At 42.7% G+C, this 19,340-nt stretch overlaps 1 protein-coding gene across 1 annotated transcript; it reads left to right on the forward strand.

Moving 5' to 3' along the window:
* Nucleotides 1-1,298: 1,298 nt before the first annotated feature.
* On the forward strand, nt 1,299-18,234 carry DDX25 (DEAD-box helicase 25). Its single transcript, XM_046686086.1, has 12 exons — nt 1,299-1,361; nt 1,978-2,044; nt 2,310-2,354; nt 2,847-2,982; nt 4,178-4,270; nt 4,384-4,486; nt 6,019-6,133; nt 7,387-7,564; nt 12,727-12,964; nt 14,053-14,215; nt 16,554-16,742; nt 17,987-18,234. The coding sequence occupies exons 1-12, from the start codon at nt 1,299-1,301 to the stop codon at nt 18,046-18,048; spliced, it is 1,452 nt and encodes a 483-aa protein (XP_046542042.1). The 3' UTR covers nt 18,049-18,234.
* The last annotated feature ends 1,106 nt before the right edge of the window (nt 18,235-19,340 follow it).

Genomic DNA, 19,340 nt, shown 5'->3' on the forward strand with positions numbered 1-19,340 from the left:
GTTCTAAGAGCCGGGGGTGCAGGCGCTGAAATCTGCCTGTTTTCTAGTCTGTCCACCATTTCTCTACCTCCGACAAGGCAGAATCAGGGGCCTGTCGTAGTACAAGAATAAAAGATAGGATAAATTCTAGTACACTAAAGTAATGGAAAAGTAATTTTTCAAGTGTCTGCTGTCCTCATATGAAAACTAAAGAAGCTGGCACGATTTTATACCTACTTAAATTAGTAGAAAGTTACCATTGAGAGATAAAACATTTACTATTAGAATCCACATGTAAAGGCTGAAAAGGAATATGACATCCTCAAAACAAACAACTGAGGTGCCTAAGAGTGACCGAACAGAGCTGAGGAGTCTTGCTTCAGCACCACGGAGAGATCATGAGTAGGTTTTTACGGGTTTTTCCAGAGGTGCTGATCCAAATTTCAAGATTCCCGTCAGGAAACTGGAAAAAGTCTGGTTCTTCTGTCCAAATTTAGCCATCAGTAGTACCAGGGATCTATCCTGGATTGTGAAGGTGCAAGTAGGAGGTGGAAGTTGTAAGGAAAACAGTTTTCTCACGATTGTTTTAGCAAGGGAGACATATTAGAAATAAAATTAAAATAAGCCGGTACGTGGAAACATCAAGGTATCAAGGAACAGAGATAGTAGTTAAAATTGATCAACTTTACTTTCTCTCCGCATCTTTCGCATTCAAATTCATTTGCCAGATGGCACACCCATTTTGACCCTCCACTTTCCTATGCAATTCGCTAGCCTTTCTGAGGTCTTGTAATGTAGAAGCGGGAATTTTGGGGGAAACGCGAGGGCGAGAGCTTGAAGCGGGTTGGGGTGGGAGGGGGGAGTCCAGCCTCACCTCCAGGAGAATTGTCTGGGTAGTGGGCGGTGGGGTAAATAAGGGAGGTAGGACTCTCAAATCGGTAAGAAGATTGCTGCCAATTAAGAGTCCCAAGCTGTTGTTGGCTTAGCAGAGCTCAGCAGCAGGCGACTGTTCACCAGGATCGCGCCCCCTCCCCGGTTTCTAACACCTGGCCCGGGCTCTGGGATGGCCAAACAAAAATCTGGCTGATCTGTGCAGTTCTACCCCTCCTCCTGCGGGCCCCTCCCTCCGCTCCCCACCCCTCCCCCCGCTCCCCACCCCTCCCCCTTCCCAGGCTCCGGCGCTTGCGCGCCGCGCAGCGGGTGGTCACGGGCGCATAACCCTGCCCCCTGAGAAAGCCCATTGGTCGCCGAGTGGGCCAGGCACTGCCTCGCGCCTGTGGCGGACGCACGTGCTGGGGGCGGGAGCAGCGATCGGAGCTATGGCGTCGTTACTTTGGGCAGGCGATGCCGGGGCGGCGGAGAGCGAGCGGCTGAACAGCCACGTAACCGCCACCGAGCCGGGAAGGGCAAAGGGGCGGGGGCTCGAACAGCACTCCCAGAGGGAAGTCTGCTGGGGAGGGGTAGGGGAGCCTCGCTAGCCTTTGGAGTGGGGTGTCAGATGGTGGAGGGGAGATGTGGCAAGGATTTGGAAGAGGGTCACGGGAAAGGAGACCACAAGAGAGAAAAAGACCTTTGCTTTGAAAGGGCAAAATGAAGACACTTGGAAGTGCCGGGAAGGAAAGCAGCTGGTAGTCCCAACTAGACTCTGAGCTTTCTGGTCTCCCAATTTGACCATTTAGCCTCGGCTGGCTTTTACCCTATCGATCAAAGCGCTTTCCTATCCGCCATCCCTTGCTTGTGCTGTGACCCCCAAGGACTGCCACATTTAGACTAGAGGCCTTTAAAGAGGAACTTCACGTCCAGGGGCAGCAGAAAGTCTCCACCAATTTTAGGATAATTCATTCAGGAGGCCTATTCCTGTAAGGAATCCATTGTTACCTAACACTGTAGTATTCGGGTGGTCTTCCCTGCCTCCCTTCCAGCGCCTGTTAGGGGGGAGCACTGGGCTGCTTGATGGCTTGCTTCCTAATATTGGTTGAAATTTGTGTCTTTCAATAGTTTTCAAACCTCATCCACCCCCGGAAGAACCTTCGGGGTATTAAGAGTACTACAATCCCAAACGTAGGTGAGTGTTGTTAGGGTAAAGCAGATTGGCCTTAATTAATTAAAAAGCGTTGCTTTCCTCATGTCCCTGGCAACTGAGATACCTTTGGTTCCCATAATTTAACATTCAGGGCCTTCGGTTACCTTCCCAATCTTTTTACCCACTCCTTCCCTGGATGACCCTTCCTGTCAGTGCACACAGTCATCAAGAGAAATTGGGATAATACACTTTACATTTCTGTTCAGAATATATTGTTACGTGTATTATTTCTCTTCTATCCTTTTAGATGGTTCTATTAATAACACCGAAGATGATGATGAAGAAGATGTAGGTAGGAGATAAATTCATTTGCATGTATCTACTAGCATTCTGTTTCAGTTAATCGTGACTTGGACACTATGAGTGAATAATCTCAATTGCAAAAGAACTGTCTTTGCTTCTATTTTCTTTATAAATAGTGAATATCAGAAGAAATACTAAATTAGGAGTGGGGTGTGTTTATTTAGAGGAAGTTGAAATGGAATATGCAGGAATGAGTTAAGAATTTTCAGCTGACAAAGAAAAATTAGGTCTAGTGGCAATGGGTGCAGGCTTGCTTGAGTTTACTGTAATAGCAGAGCATAAAAAACTGGATCCTCATGAAAGGAATTCTCAGTGCTTCATCATTCTTTCTAGAACCTTCTTTTAGAAGAAAGGTGAGAGTCGGAGCAGTTGCTTGGTATAGAAACACTAAATGGGAGGGAGCAACTTACTAGATGTCATTGAAGAGGCTTGATTTTTTTCCCCTGCAATATCCCCTTTTTTTTACTCTTGCTCTTTCTAGTGGATTTGGCATCTAATTCACTTTTAAACAAGTTAATCCGACAATCCTTAGTAGAATCCAGTCACCGAGTCGAAGTTTTACAAAAGGATCCCAGCTCTCCACTCTACTCAGTGAAAACGTTTGAAGAGCTGCGGCTGTGAGTATTTTTACTCTTTTAGTATGGGAAAATGCTGGAAAGCATAGCACAGAACCAACTACACTGCCAATAATAAAACCATCAGAATTGCCTTCGTGTTCTAATATTCAATATTAAAATGGGCTGTATACATTTTGCATGCAATTAAAATATAGCTCAAAGAGGAACACTAGGATACCTGAATTCTCCAATGAATTGAGAACATTTTTCATGGTAAAATATTTTAACCTTACTGTGCTGAGGGGAATAGCTAAGCGTGACACAGCCATATTGCTACTCTCCATTCTAGAATACAGAGGCAGGGACATTGTTGACCCACATATCCTCTCCCATCTCCTTTAGTTACAAGCTTTTTCCTTCCTAATTATATTTTGTTTCAAATGGTATTAAAATGAATAACTTTCCAAAATGGGTTTTCATATCCTAGGAATTTATGAATTGGTATTAAGGAAATGTATTTTAACAAAGAGATTTCCTGATACAGACTTATGTAAAGGGAGAAAATCCAAACTTCTAAGGCTCAGACCTTTTCTAAATGGCAGGAGAAGCCTACATATAATTCTAAGTTGGCTACCAGCTATCTACAAGTAAGCACATCCAAAATGTGCATGTCACTGAAGGTGGAAGTGTTCCAGCCTACTTCTCTTTCCTCTTTCTAACATCTATCATGAGACCTCAGGAAAGATGCATTTAAAAATACTGGCTCAGGAGAATGAGGTAATATTATGTCTTCTGCTCCTAGAGAGAGTTGATAGAAGAATCACCTAAATAAAATTTTGTCTTCTCTGACATTAGTGGTAAAACATGAAAGTTTGTCATTCATTTAAAAGAATTAAACAGTAAATCTCAATTGGTTTTCTGCTTGTGTGGAAAATAAAACTCTCCTAGCAAATTGATATATTTCTATCAGATGAGTTTTTCCTTTTTTGCTTGGTTCAACAGAAAGTTCAACATTAGGCTCTTATTATTATCCTTAGCCTAGGCTTATAGCATAGGTTATTATTTCAGTAGTCCAACTGTATAGGCATGATTGTATATGTTTTGGAGTTGAGCTATAAATTATATATTTCTAAATACTGCTTTTGAAGCTGAGTTGCAAAGTGGCTTAATTTAGAAATGCACCTTTCAAGTGTGTGTTTCTGAGGCTGCTAACCAGTCCGTAATCTTTAAGTGTAAGATTTTTTTTTCTTGACAGAAAGGAAGAGTTACTAAAAGGGATCTATGCGATGGGATTTAATAGGCCATCCAAAATCCAAGAGATGGCTCTCCCTATGATGCTGGCACATCCGTGAGTTTCCAGGGTAGTGGTATTCCAACTTGGTTATTTTTAGTCTCTTATATTCAGTTTGTGCACAGGCTCTTGTATTCAGTTTATGCCCAGTGGTCTCCTCTTTCCTACAGACCCCAGAACCTCATAGCCCAGAGCCAGTCTGGAACAGGAAAAACAGCTGCTTTTGTCTTGGCAATGCTAAGCAGAGTTAATGCCTTGGAATTGTTCCCACAGGTAAGGAAAGGCTGAGAGAGAGATGGGAATGCTTGCAATGCCAGTGATATTTTAGTAATAGGCAATGATATGATAATATTTAGAATAGACCTTCTTTCATAAGGTCGTAGAGTATTAGGCCACAGTATGGGACAGTGATTGAGAGCACAGGCTTTATAGTTTGACCAGGTCCAGTCCCAGCCTCTCTGCTTACTAGCTGAATGTCTTAGGCAAGTTAGTAAATCTTTCTGAGTCTATTTCCTTGTCTGTAAAGATAACATCTATAAAAGCATGGATCGTAGTTGTTCTGTTCACCCTTGAGTCCTAACTCCAAGCACAGTGCCTGGCTTCCAGAAACCACTGATTAAACATTGAACTAATGAAATAATGAATACTTGCCTCATAGGATTGTCATGCAGACTAAAGGAAATAATGTACTCTTTAGCTCTGTGCTTGGCATAAAGTGAGCATTCAATATTGATAGCTATAGAACTAGAAGATCATTTAGCAGAGGAGGAAACAGGCTTGGAGAGGGAGTGTCTCACATACAGTTACAGATGTCAGAGGGTGACTGAGCGGGGAGTGGAACTGAGCTTGCCATTCTCCTAGCCCAGCTTCCCCTGAGGGAAGGTATCTGGTTATCTTTCCCTCTTTCTCCAAACTGTACTCGTCAATTCATTTGACAAGCTGAATACCTGAGTCTTGAGTGCGCCAATGCTGTGGGGAAGACGAGGGTTCCCTCAGGAAGCTTACCATCTGATCAGCAAGATAAGCTGTGGTTGTGCATGACTAATGCCAGGTGTATGAAGTCTTGTGCTTTTTTTTTTAGACAAGTTCAGTGAAATTTATATTTGTGGTTTGCTACTATGAATAAAAATTCTTCAGGAAAAGCTATGCTTGAGCACATGTTGAGAAATGTGTGGAAACGGTTTTTAGCACTTTAGCTGTGTTTCCATCTCCTCTCTATCACAGATCCTTAACTGAAGCACATAAATATATTAAATATCACCAGCTTCTTCCATCAACATCTTCATTCAGCAGCCACCATCAGCCACAGGGGGGATGGAAGTAATAGATGAAAGAGTTTGAGGGAACATTCTGCCACAGATGTATAAGATGGATTAGATCACGCAGGGAGTGTTCTGGAAATAGGGAGAATTTTAATAGCAGGCAAGAGGTCATGGGGATCATACTCAAGCTGTAATTTGTCTTGCATTCCCTCTCTTTTTGATTCCCAGCCTCCCTACATCCCATTCTTCCCCCACCAAACCAGTGTTTCTTCATAACCCTTTAGAGAGGAATATATGAAAGGTAGCTATTTCTCCAACCCTCTGCCCTTCTACCCTCCCCTCCAAACTCAACTTCACCTCAGATCTATTGCTAAATTGATCTGCTCAGATCTACTGCTAAATTGCATTCAATTTGAAATACTTTATTCAAAATTTCCAGTTTTACTTTTGTGCCTCTCCCAGTACAAATTTTAATTCTATTTCACATCTGCATGATGGCTCATGCGAACCTTTCTCCGTCCCCTTTCTCTCTCTAACTCACAGTGCCTCTGCCTGGCTCCTACTTATGAATTGGCTCTGCAAACTGGCCGTGTGGTTGAACGGATGGGAAAATTCTGTGTGGATGTTCAAGTGATGTACGCCGTTCGAGGGAATCAAAGTATGTATCAGTAAGCCAGTTCTGGCGGATTTTTTAAGTCCTGACTCCTCCACTAACAAGCATGTTATATAAGTTCTCTGCTTTCTCATCTCTAAAATGGAGGATGTAATGGCAGCTGTATCATAGAGTTGTTAGAATTACATGAGATGATATAGATAAAGCACTGTGCACAACGCTGGGCACATAATAAGGACCCAGTAAATGTCAGCTGCATCATTTCCACGTCCTGCAAGATGATGCTTTTGTATATTATTTCCTTTGAGGCTCAGTTGTTTGGTGCAGAATAGCTTTTATTGTTTAACTTTTTCATTAAAGTATTGTATGCATATAGCGAAAAAAATCTCTAAAACACACAAGATTAGAAGGTAAAAGTGAAAGTTATTCTTCCTTGTCCTCTAAACACCTATTTCCAAAGATAACTACAGTTTTGTTAACAGACCTTTGTTTTTTGCTTTTTTTGAGCTCATACGCATGAATCACATATAAATTGTTTTCCTAGCATGTTTACAAAAATGGGAGCATTTTTTCCATACTCTTCCAAAACTTACATGTTTTGGACAGCTTTCCCTGTCAGTAAATAGAGCCCCACCTCATTCTGTTGACTGGCTGCATAATGTTCCATAATTTATTTACTATTGATAGACATTTTGATTGTTTTCCGTTTGCGGAGGTTTGTAGGGTTTTCACAGCTGTGCCGGTATTTCTGTAGGACAGTGGGGTTGCTGCGGAGTGGCTTTTTAAATGACTGTGGGGAAGAATCACATATGCAGGAGTATTATCATTACCATAAGGCTAGAAACTTGGGAATTTATCCTAAAACTCTGGAAAATAAAAAACCCAATGACGCTCAGAGTTTGCTCTTGGAAAATCATTAAGAGTTGTAATAAGCCAGAGACAGAAAGACAAATACTGGATGATTTCACTCACATGTGAAAGACAACAAATACATGGATAAAGAGAGCAAATTGGTGGTTACCAGAGGGGAAGAGGGTTGGGGAGTGGGCAAAAGGGACAAAGCGGCACATATGTATGGTGATGGATAAAAACTAGACTCCTAGGGGTGAGCACGATGAAGTGTCTTCAGGAATTGATAAACAGTAATGTACACCCAAAATTACGCAATGTTATAAACCATTATAATCTCAATAAAATTACCTATAAAAAAAAAGAGAGTTGTATGTGGTGTTGCCCTGAATTGTGGGCTGCTAGAGTCGTTTGCATCTGAAGGAGCCCTTCAAACCTTTTCTCCCTAGTTCCCAGAGGCACTGACGTCACCAAACAGATTGTAATCGGCACTCCCGGGACTGTCCTAGATTGGTGTTTCAAGCGAAAGTTAATTGATCTGACTAAGATTCGTGTGTTTGTCCTGGATGAAGCCGATGTGATGATCGACACACAAGGGTTCTCGGATCAAAGCATTCGTATTCAAAGGTAATCCTCAGTCATCCTTTCTTCCTGGATCTTTGTCCAGACAAGGAATTTCATTTGTCTGCAGTTCCTAATTGTCTTTGCTGCTTAATTCCCCACTTTCTTCACCTTTAAACAAACTGGAGCTGTCCTTGTTTTCACCAGCTCAGCAGTCCTTCAGCCTGCAGTAAGTTTTGAACTTCTTCACCTTGTGGTCTTGCCTGACGGCTTTCCTTTTGCACCACAGGCTTACGGGTGGGATCCATATGGTGCGATGCACCAGATTTTGCCAACAGTTTTCTGTTTTTCCAGCAAAATTCCAAAGAGAGTTTATTAAAACCTAATAGGGCTACTGTGAGGACACAGTGGTTAAGTGGTATAGAGAAGACAGTAAGTAATCTGCCATCAGGAGCCTGGTGGTCTAGTCCTGACTTTGCCTCTCATTTGTTAAATAAATCCTCTCGTCCTAGGCCTCTCTCTCAGAATCACCTGAGGGGCTTAAAATGACAGATTACCAGGCCTCACCTTGAGACTGACTGCATCAGAATTTCTGGGAGTGGCTTTAGGAATCTATGTCACTTATTTTTAAATAAAGTATTTATAAGCTCAGTGTTAAATTCAAATAGTATTGACAGACTTGTAATGAAAAGCAGTAATGCCCTGCCCCATCCCCTAGAGAATACCTCTGTTCTGCTATTAACCTTCATCTCTCTAAATAATGTGCTCATGTTGCTATTTCTTGATGTATAGTCAGTCTACCGACTCCCCAGTACAGGAGGTAGGAATTCAGTTCTTTGATTCCACCACCCACTCTCACTTCCTGTCCCCTCTGTCACCTCCCTGTGGTTATATCAGAAAAGTTTAGTTACATTAACAGTCAGTATTGATATCACTATGACATTATAAATATTGTTAAGCAGTGTATTATTATAATTATGTTTTTCTTATACAACTTGTTCCCCTAGAAGTAATAATTGCTTAATTTCTTTTGTTTAATTTTATCACTGTTTAAGGACCTTTGGTTTTTCTTTACCTGTTTCATCATGCATATCATATGTCAGTGATATCTCAAATAGTCAAATACATTTTAAAAGTCCATCCATTTCCTTCCTGCAGATCTCCCAAGCTCCCTGTCTCCAGTGTCAGCCTGGGCTGGTTGCTCTCCAAACCTGTTGTTACAGCTGTCATTATAGTTTTGGAGAAACAGCATATAATTTTTGTTTTACTATAATATTTTTCCCCATTCTCATCCTTAATCTATTTCCAAATTGGAAATGGACATTCTTTTTGTCTCAAACTTTGAAAATACGATTTTATGGCAGACCAGCGTTTTAAATCTTTTCAGTGGCCAGCAACAATGATCATCTTGTAGGCATGTGTGTAAGATGGCTATCTTCTATTTCTATACAGTTAAAAATCTTAAGTGCTTCTGCAAGTTTTGAGGAAACTGAAAAGTGACCATCGTGATAAACTTTATCTACATTTTAATAACTACATTATCAAAACTTTGTTAATGAAAAGCTCAATATCACGGGTAAGCAAATTGTATGCCTTTACAGAGTATGTACAAACTATGCAGGACATTTAACTGGTAAGATCTTTTCATTTTCTTTGATAAGAAGCTTATAATTTGATGGGGCCGGGCCAGAAGCATAGTGGTTAAGTTTGCATGCTCCGCTTCTGTGGCCTGGGGTTCATGGTTCAGATCCCAGGCACGGACCTACACACCACTCATCAAGCCACACTGTGGCAGCATTTCACATATAAAATAGAGGAAGATTGGCACAGATGTTAGCTCAGGGCGAATCTTCCTCAAAAAAAAAATAAGTTTATAGTTTGAAATTTACATTTGCAGTGTCTGCTGCACATGCAGATAGTTGAGCAAAGCTAGTTTGTATTTGGATACCGTATCAACAGTCTTTTGTTTTATAATTTTTGTGCTTTATTACAACTTCATAGAAGTCAAGAAGATACTTTGAAATTCCATTTTTCAAATCCAAGTACCTAAGAAATAGGGGGAATATATTTTTGGTTGCTGTGATTTGACATATCACTTGATATGCTATAGAAAGCATGACACTTGATATGCTATAGAAAGCATAGAGAGCAGAATCAGCTCTCCTCTGAAAGAGGTAAGACATCTGCTATCAAAATTTCCCCATTTGTTCACCCACAGGACATTTTATTTGTAGCCTCCGAACCAGGAAATGTCAGTTGATTCAGTTTCATAGGGATATCGAGGGAAGGGTCAATAAGGCATGTCCATTTGTTTGGAATGGCCAAACGAATTCATGCCCACTGTTTCCAGCTGAGCACTGGTGTGTTTTGAAGAGGCAAAAAAACTTTTCATTTGGAAGTATTGCCTGTCGCGTCCTGAACTTAAGCGATTCAGTCTCCCTGTGCTTTTCACATCCCCTTCTCCACCATGCCCAGTCCCAGATTCTTCCCTCATGTGGTGCAGTATGCTCTGTTTTCATTATTTACCTCTTTAACCCAGTTGTATATGTCCTTCCATCCATCATTAAAGTAACACTGTCGTTTCACCTTCTTTTTCTATCCTTTCTGGATCATATGGGTGATGTTCTCTGTTTCTTGTCCATAGTTTCCTTTTCTTGTGTTATGGATGCAATATGCTACTGTTGTCTCTCTAAGGATGTTAATTATAGTATTTAAGACCTTTTTTCTGTTCTCCACATTGTCTCTGAATGATCTAAGCTTCCTTTTTTGTTTGTTTCTACAGTCCCTGTCTTTTGTGGTGGGCCTTCCTTCTCATCTGGTGATATGTGGCCAGCCTTTCATAATCTAAGATGAGGAACAAAGTAGCTTATTGACAGCTCTGTGCTCATGGTGGAGGCTTATAACTTGGGAAGCTTCACTTGAGGATGATTGTCCTAGGTCTTTGGGACTATGAATGTCTCTCTTCTCCTTCCTGGGGGATAGCCACTTGGTTGCTGACGTTCTGGAAGCAGGGCAGGGGAAGGGACTGAGAGGAGTCCACCCTTCGTATGCATGTTTCCACTTGATCCCCTGTTTTTAGCTCTATGCTTTACCCTCACCTTCTACTGAGAATGGTATCCCCAAGTCTGGAATTTCTGCGCAGAATCAACCTTTAGTCTTCTGCTGGTACATGCATAGCTGCCTGAAGCAGCTGCTTCAGCGTCCAACTGCTCCTTACACATATTTTCAGCCAGACTTCCTATTTCAAGTAATTTTGGTGAAAGATCAGGCAAGACTCCCTTCTTGCCATTCCTTACCAATAAGTTGGTATGTTTGTATATAACAGCAAATGAAAGATTCCAAACTCCAGGCAAGATTCACTTGTCAAAAAGGGCTTTCTACTTAAGAGAATATTAAGTAATAATTAGATAGAGCATATATGTTGGTTGGTCATCCCTCCATTGTTCAGTTTTCCTTCCTTTTGCTTAAAAAAGATTAAATCACAGTACTGCCCAATCGAAATATAATGCAAGCTACACATGTAATTTTAAATTTTCTAGTAGCCACGTTAAGAAAAGAAACAGGTGAAATTCATGTTATATTTTATTTAACCCAATGTATCAAAAATAGCGTTTCAACAAGTAATCGATATAATTAATACCATATTATTAGTGAAATATTTTACATTCCTTTTTTCATCCTAAGTCTTTGAAATCCAATGTATTCTGCAGAACAGCCCATGTTTCCTTTCCTTGTCTAATTCATAGAAATTTTCTTTTTGGAATGAAATGCCCCGGGCCTTGGGATACCAGTCCTGGTGCCATGCTTTTCCAAGTGAAGGATCACAGATGGCCAAGAGGCTCTCGCCCGCTAATGCAGAATTCTCCTCGTGGCTTCTAGCCTACCACCGCCATTCCCAGTCCTTTTCCCTGCCTTCTCCGGTCTCTGGTGCTTGCAGGTCCTAGACCTCTCGGTGTTCTGGGGGAACCACTGTCTTTGCCACTTAGCTGCCTTTTTCATCAGCATTTCCCTCTATAGCACTCGTATTGTAGCTTCATCCGCTTTCTCGTTTACCACACTTTTCCATCTTCCAAAAACGTATTGAAATAGCTCATCCACCAGTTTTTCCTCTCCTACTCTCCATGCTTTTCTGGATTCGTATCTTTTTATCTCTTTATATTAGTGGGACGTGGGAAGCTGGGAAGGTAACACATGTAGACAGTCTACCATAGTTGATCAGAGTCTAGCAGATGGTTGTTTTGAAAAGCTCCTCAGATGACCCAAGCCCGAGGCTTAAATAGTATTTGGAAGTCACTGGGCTATATGATCTTTCCCACTCCCTTTTAGCGCCAACAGCTCATTCTTCTAAGTGCTCTGTCTTCTTCTCAAAAGCAGTGACTTCTCTCTGATCTCTCATTTTTATTTTGTTTAAAAAAATTAACTTTTTTACTGATAGAAAAAATATAGCAAGAGAAATACACAAGTTGTAAGCGTAACGCTGAGTGAATCGTCACAAAGAGGCTCTGCTCCTGTGACAATGGCCCAGGTCAAGACAGAACTGTACCAGTGCTCCCAAAGTCCCTCTGGCCCCTTCCTACCACCAGCCCCACCTCCTCCCCAGGCTTCACCTCTCTCCTGACTGCTCACTCCATAGATGCACTTTTCCTGTTTCTGAACTTGATGTAAATTAGCCTGTATTCATTATGGGTTCAGTTTACATTTCACACGCAATAGCATTTTCCCCTTTTGCTCCCCTTTTATTTATATCCAGGTTCTTCCTGTTTCAAATAAAGTTAGTTGTGGCCCTTGTTCTTTCCCTCTCAAGAAATACATCACCTGCCATCTAATGACTAGCCTCAGTGTCCATCATCCCCGAGTAACTGTGTGTGAGATGATTGCCATAAAGAGCATTTAGACCAACCCTCTTGGCTCCATGATTCTACCTCTCCCAAGGAGAAAATTCACATGAAAAACCTCATACCCTCCAGAATACATACCTAAACTTTGCTCTGGAGCTCCTCATTCAGTTTATGTATTTTTCCAAATTCTTGGTTGCAGGGAGGGGCAGGACACGTGGCTTTTTGCATGAAGATGTAGCTGGTTGTTGCAGGCAGCACCTCATGCTGACCCTGGAGCGAGTGTGTGGAGCAGCTGATGGCAGTGGGCGTGAGGTGCTTTCTGGAAGCTTCCTCCAAGGAGAGCGACAGGGTGGCAGTTGAGTGATGGCCTTCTTCCCTCCTCTCTTCCAGAGCTTTACCCTCTGAGTGCCAGATGCTCCTCTTTTCAGCGACCTTTGAGGAGTCCGTGTGGCAGTTTGCAGAGCGAATCATTCCTGACCCTAATGTTATCAAGTTACGGAAAGAGGAGCTGACCCTGAACAACATCCGACAGTATTATGTGTTGTGCGAGAACAGGAAAGACAAATACCAAGCTCTGTGCAACATCTATGGCGGCATCACCATTGGCCAGGCCATCATCTTCTGCCAGGTAACTGCTGAGGTTTGTCCTCGTCACGCCCGGACTTCCCTGCAGGTGGAGGTGGGGTCAATCATGCTAAGTGCCATAAGGCTAGGCGGGCACCATATTCAGCACTTGTTGTACATCATGTAGTTTAATCTTCAGAGCAACTCTGAATAGAAGTTATCTGTGTTTTCTGGGTGAAACTTAGAAAGGTTAAGTGATGGAGTAGGACTTCAACATGATGTTAAACAGAAGGCGTCCTTCTTTTTAGAGGGATTGTTTCTGACACTTCCTCATTTAGGTTGATGTTTCTTGTAGGGTTTTTATAGATACCCTTTATCGAATTAAGAATGTTCTCTTCTATTCCTAATTTACTGTGAGTCAAGTAACCACTCAGTTACTCACTGTTAATATCACCCTATTTTTATTTTCATGTTTTTTTTGCTCTCTGACATTTTTCACGTTCCTGTCTTGATTTTAGTTTCTCACTCCCCTGTGAACACTCTAAGCTCCAAGGGAGCAGGATCGCATGCGTCTTTCTCACTTTCCCATCCCTTTCACTAGAATAGCACCTGCCTGGCATGTGGACAGCACTGAAACACATTTGTAGAAAGCTCAGCTCTGCCGCAGACTAGGCACATAACCTTGGGCAAGTTACTTAACATTTGTAAGCTTTGGGGTCTTCTTTTAATTTTTAAAATGAAATTAGGTAGCTCCTTCATCAAATTGCTGTGAAACCAAGTGACCATAATGTGTGTAAAGAGTTTAGCAAGATGCCTGGCGTACATGCAACACTGTTAGAGCGTCTCATGTTACTGTTATACAGGATTTCATTTTGTCGTCAGACCTCCTGTGAAGTAGGTAGAGCATATTTATTATGTCTGTTTCCTGCCTGAGAAGCCAAAGCTCTGGCAGGTTGACAGGATGTGACCCGTAGAAGCGCAGGGGGAGGGAGAGTCCCATGCCTCATTCTCAGGTTCCTCTAGGATTGAGGGAGAGGTGAAATAAAACTCTTTGCAGCCCTTCCGGCTGCCCTGCCCTGCATCCGTGAGCATGGCACACACGGCCAGTCTGCTTAACTTGGGGTGCTGTGCTGGGTTTTGATTTTTATGTAGACTCGTCGAAATGCCAAGTGGTTGACTCTGAAGATGATGCAGGATGGCCACCAAGTGTCTTTGTTAAGCGGAGAGCTGACCGTGGACCAGCGAGCTTCCATCATTCAGAGGTTTCGGGATGGGAAAGAGAAAGTTCTTATAACGACAAATGTCTGTGCTCGAGGTGTGTGTGTGTGTGTGTGTGTGAATTTAAAGTCAAGTTTGTTGATATAATAATTTATATATGATAAAATTTACCATTTTTAAGTGTACAGTTCAGTGAGTTTTGACAAATATAATCATGTAACCATCATGGTAATCAAAGTAAAGAACATTTCCATCTCCCCCCAAAATTTCCTTCTGTTCCTTTGTAGTCATTCTCTGCCACTACTGATCCAATTTCTGTCTCTATATTTTTGTCTTTTCCAGAACGCCATATAAATTAAATCCTACAGTTAGTAGCCTTTGTGTCTGGCTTATTCCACTTGACATAATGCTTTTGAATTCATCAGTGTCGTTATATGTATCAGCAGTTCATTCGTTTTTATTGCTGAATAGTATTCCATTGAATAGATGTACCACAGTTCGTCCATTCACCAGTTGGTAGATATTTGGATTGTTTACAGTTGGGGGCTTTTTTGAGTAAGGCTATATTAAACATTCATATATGGGTCTTGTGTAGACATATGTTTTCCTTTCTCTTGGTAAATACTAGGAGTAGGATTTCTGGGTCATACGATAAGTGTATGTTTAGCTTTATAAGAAACTGCAGAACTGTTTTCCAAAGTGGCTGTACCAGTCTTCATTTCCACCAGCAATGTAGGAGAGTTCCAGTTGCTCTGCATCCTTGTCAGCAATTGGTATTAGCGCTCTTTTTTTCATTTTAACCTTTCTAATAGATCTGTGTGGTATCTCATGTTTTTCATTTGTGTTCCCTAATGACTAATGATGTTGATCACCTCTGAGGTGTTTTTAATTTTAGAACTATTGGCTACTGAGAAAAAAGTTTTCGTTTTCTCAACAGATGGGCCTTCCTACTTTCTTCACCCCTTCTCTATCTTGCCTAGATACCATACTCAAACCATGTTTCTAATTCATTCTTAGTTCAGCAGATAGAACTGAGGACCTGCCATGAGTGCTGATGTTGGCACTTTGGAAGAGTAGCCTGAAAGAGGATGAGGTCCCTGCCCCTCAGGAGCTCACTGCCTAGACTCTTGACTCTAGACCAGCCCTATCCAATGGGAATTTCTGCATTGATGGAAGCATTCGATTCTGTGCTGTCCAATTGGTAGTCGCTAGCCATATATGGCTATTGAGCATTTAAAATGTGGCCAGTTGACTGAGGAACTCAATTTTATTTTTTTTTTGAGGAAGATTAGTCCTGAGCTAACATCTGCTGCCAATCCTCCGCTTTTTGCTGAGGACTGGTCCTAAGCTAACATCCTTGCCCATCTTCCTCTATTTTATGTGAGATGCCTTCCCCAGCATGGCTTGACAAGTGGTGCGTAGGTCTGCAGCCGGGATCTGGACTGGTGAACCCCAGGCAACCGAAGCAGAATGTATGAACTTAACCACTGCACCACCGGGCCAGCTCAGGAACTCAATTTTTAATTGGAATTCATTTAATGTTGAATTGCCACATGAGGCTAACAGTTACCATATTGGACAGCACAGTTTAGACCCCAGAGGAAAGAGGGCACAAAGAGCTCCAGAGTCAACGCACAGTCCAAGGAGGACAAGGACTGTGACCCAGACAGCTTGTTCATGTTGGAGGACAGAGGCACTGGGGGATCACAGAAGGCTTCGTGGAAACAGTAGATGTGAAAGATTCTGAAGGAAGGGTTGAATTCGGGTCGGTGAGAATTTACAGTCTGCTTGGGAAATGGCAAGACCGCGTGACTGTTGTTGGACCTGTGAGTCAGGAGAGGAAGAGATGAGACTTGAGGTAGTTTGGAAGTCTTGAGTGGTTTGTACTTTATTCTGTACGATTTGGGCAGTTGGGTTCTAAACACAAGTGCTCTGGACATTGCTGTGGGGGCCGTGGTGAGAAAGTAGAGGAGTGGGTGAAGAGAGCAGGGGGAGACCAGTCTGGAAGGTGTAGTAGCGGTTGGAGGAAGGGATCAAAAAGACCTGGTTAGAACAAGGTCCATGGAGCGGAGCAGAGCTGGGGCCCTGCGATGGGTAAGGGGCCTGGCACAGGGGGAGCAGAGAGGAGGGAGTGGCTCTGTGGGCTGGGTGAGACCCCTCCCCACAACACACGCACACACACACACACACACTCACACTCTCTCTTTGTACACATTTAGACCTCTGTGAATTACCTTCTACTGACACTCTTATCGAACATCACAGACATACTGTGCAAGCAAACTGCCTGACCGAAGTGCCAATTTCAATTATGTAGAACCAGGTGTGATTTATAAATTGTCTGTTAAATGAGAATCCCCTCAGCAGATGTGGTTCCTGAATAGCTGAGTCCCGAGGACAAAGTTGCAGGCCCTACAGTGTCTTCCCTCTTCTAGGGATTGATGTGAAGCAGGTCACGATCGTCGTGAACTTTGATCTCCCCGTAAACCAAGCAGAGGAGCCAGACTATGAGATCTATCTCCACCGCATAGGGCGGACAGGACGCTTTGGGAAAAAAGGCCTTGCCTTCAACATGATTGAAGTGGAGAAGCTGCCCTTGCTTATGAAGATCCAGGATCACTTCAGTAAGTAGCACCTTTCACAGTGGGAGCTGTGGGCCTGCTGAATGCTGGCAGAGCTGACGTGTCATGGACCTGGGGCCTAGAGGCTTTGGGAGGATGGGGGCAGGAGCCGTGGTTTAGAAGGCTTCTCATCCACAGTGCCAGAGTTCCTAACACGAGACCGTTGATTAATTCGTATATGGTAAAGAAAAATTTTAAAATCAAGTAGAATTCGTATGAGCTCAGATTTATATGTTATTGCTCATTCTTGGATCTGGAGCAGATTGTCACATGTCCTATAAAGGGCCACTCTAAGCAAAATAATAAAGTCCTTATGATTCTATTCTGACCTCAGCTGCCTCTTTTTTACGTTTCCCTTCCTCTTGCCCCACCCTCCGAAGTGGGACAGTCTAATGCTGAGGTCTGCTGCCCTGCCTGCAGCCCCCTGTCTAGCAAGGCAGGCTCTGCTAACCTGCCAGGCTCCTGGCCTGGAAACGGGGAGGGTGACGGAACCTGAGATGTCCACTTCTCAGATGACACTGTGCCCCAAAGCCGTGGAGATGGCTGGGGAGCAGGGGAAGAGGAGCAGTCGAATGACTCCAAGTATATCTTTCACCTTTCAGGTGAAATGGTGCTTAAGCTTTGTGGAAGGCAATGGCCACTCTCCCCAGGGAAATGTGCACAGGCACACGTATGCGATTTGGAGTATAATTTTAAAAGGTTTGCAGACTGACTGTAGCACATCCGTGAACCCTTCAGGGAAGCTGGTTAAGCACTCCTGTGTTAGGATAATGGAGGAGGGACGGGGAGAGAACCATTAAGATGCACTGTTGCTGTGGTCAGCTCCTGAAGACTTGGTCTTGGGACGTGACCTCAGGAGGAGCCTTCATCTGTCTCCCTGTTGCTGTCCTGCAGCCCAGCCCCCATTCACACACCCACTTCATTCCTCCTGAGCTCCGCCAGGCCCTTCCCAGGCTCCCCGCACTTGCACTCTGTCATTTTTTCTGCCACAAGATACCTAGACATGTAGTTTCTGTTGTCTGGTGCATTTTAATGCTATTTTAGTCAGTATTGATTGGTTATTTTGATATCATCCCTTCCCTATCAAATCTAGAGAGTGTTCCTATCCAAGGCTTTCTATACAAGCTGTCACAAGAACGTATATATATTTTCAAAGGTGTCACTGTCTTCAAAAATTCAGAGTTGGATGAAATGAGATTCCAGTTAGGCCCTGGGGTAAGACTGGTTCTTCTCTTTTGTTCTTTTAGACAGCAATATTAATCAGCTCGACCCTGAAGACATGGATGAAATTGAAAAGATTGAATATTGAAGAAAGAACTTTATTGTTTGTGAAATATGCTAGTTTATGTGAGAATGTCACAGTGGGTTTTGAAGGTAATTTTTTATGTTGAGGCTTTTTCATTGTGAAACTGTTACATATGGCAAAATAAATGTCATGGTAGCCTTAGTTTAAGACCTGAGGTCTTTTTGAAACCAAGTTGAGTGAAGCACATGATCCGTTTGAATAAAAAAGCAAGATTATTTCTTATTCTGATCTTTTTACAGGTAAACATATTTGTGTGGGCCACTGGGATGTTTTTGGATGTCATTTATAGGATCTGAGCAGATCATGCCTCTTGTGAACATCTTACAGTACCACGAGATGGCAGTAAAACTTTACTGTTTTTTTAAAAATTTGAGCTGGTTGGGCGACTGAAAAAGCAGTACCTCTTGAGACAGCTCACAGGCTGCCCCTTCGCGCCACTGGCTTCCCTCCCCGTGCACGCGTGCTTGCCGCCCCTGCCACACACAGGCGTTCTTAGGTGAGAATGCAGGGTGAAGCCTTTAAAAAGCAAAGCAGTTTGGAAGAGAGAATATTTTGCTTTTTTAATGTTTCAACTGACATACAGAATTTCAAAATATTTTTCTATTTTGCTTCTTAATGCCTTCAAATTAGAGAAGATTTAGTCTATCATCAGTTATTTAATAGTTTCTGAAAACGTGGCTTTATTATAGGCGTTTGTTAAAGCTGGCGGTGGGGAAAAAAAACCCACTTGCCTTCTTAAAGAAGTAACATTTCAGAAAGCCGAAAGGTTTTGCTTTTAAGAACTTAAAGATCTGTCTGAGAATCCAGGATGTTTTCCTGCAAGTCCCATTGAGATGCTTTTCATTTCTCACATTTGCTACTAAAAAGTGAAACAGTGAGCTTGAGAAAACGGGGGGAAATTGATACTCTCCCAGAAAGCTTGAGCAGGTTCTGCAGCCTCGAATCAGAGCCCAGGCCGCAGCTCTGTCACAGCAGACAACCCCTGTCAGCCTCAGTGAGTACTCCTGTCATCCCAGCATGGAAGGGTATTTCTGGCTGACCTCTTTTGATATTCCATGTACATGTGACCCTGCCCGTGTTTTCTCCCTGTGAGCAGGGCCCAGAAATACATGACAGTCATGCAGCTTCCTCACTGCACAGCAGATATGTATTGTGCACACTTCATGCTAACATCAGGGAAAAGGAGATGAATAAGATGGTACAGTCTTCTCAGAGTTCAGAGTTGAATAGCAAGAGACCCAGAATAAGCCAGCATCATAATAGACTGTGCTCAAGGAGAGTGTACAGGTCACTAG

The sequence above is a fragment of the Equus quagga genome, chromosome 14 (genome assembly GCF_021613505.1).
Source record: "Equus quagga isolate Etosha38 chromosome 14, UCLA_HA_Equagga_1.0, whole genome shotgun sequence".
Taxonomy (NCBI): Eukaryota; Metazoa; Chordata; class Mammalia; order Perissodactyla; family Equidae; genus Equus; species Equus quagga.

Excerpts from the sequence above, each read along its gene's own strand:
- DDX25 (XM_046686086.1), top strand. The coding sequence starts at position 1,299 with ATGGCGTCGTTACTTTGGGCAGGCGATGCCGGGGCGGCGGAGAGCGAG. Across the intron at positions 2,045-2,309 it reads TACTACAATCCCAAACGTAG|ATGGTTCTATTAATAACACC; the intron begins GTGAGTGTTGTT and ends CTATCCTTTTAG. Across the intron at positions 16,743-17,986 it reads GAAGATCCAGGATCACTTCA|ACAGCAATATTAATCAGCTC; the intron begins GTAAGTAGCACC and ends TTGTTCTTTTAG.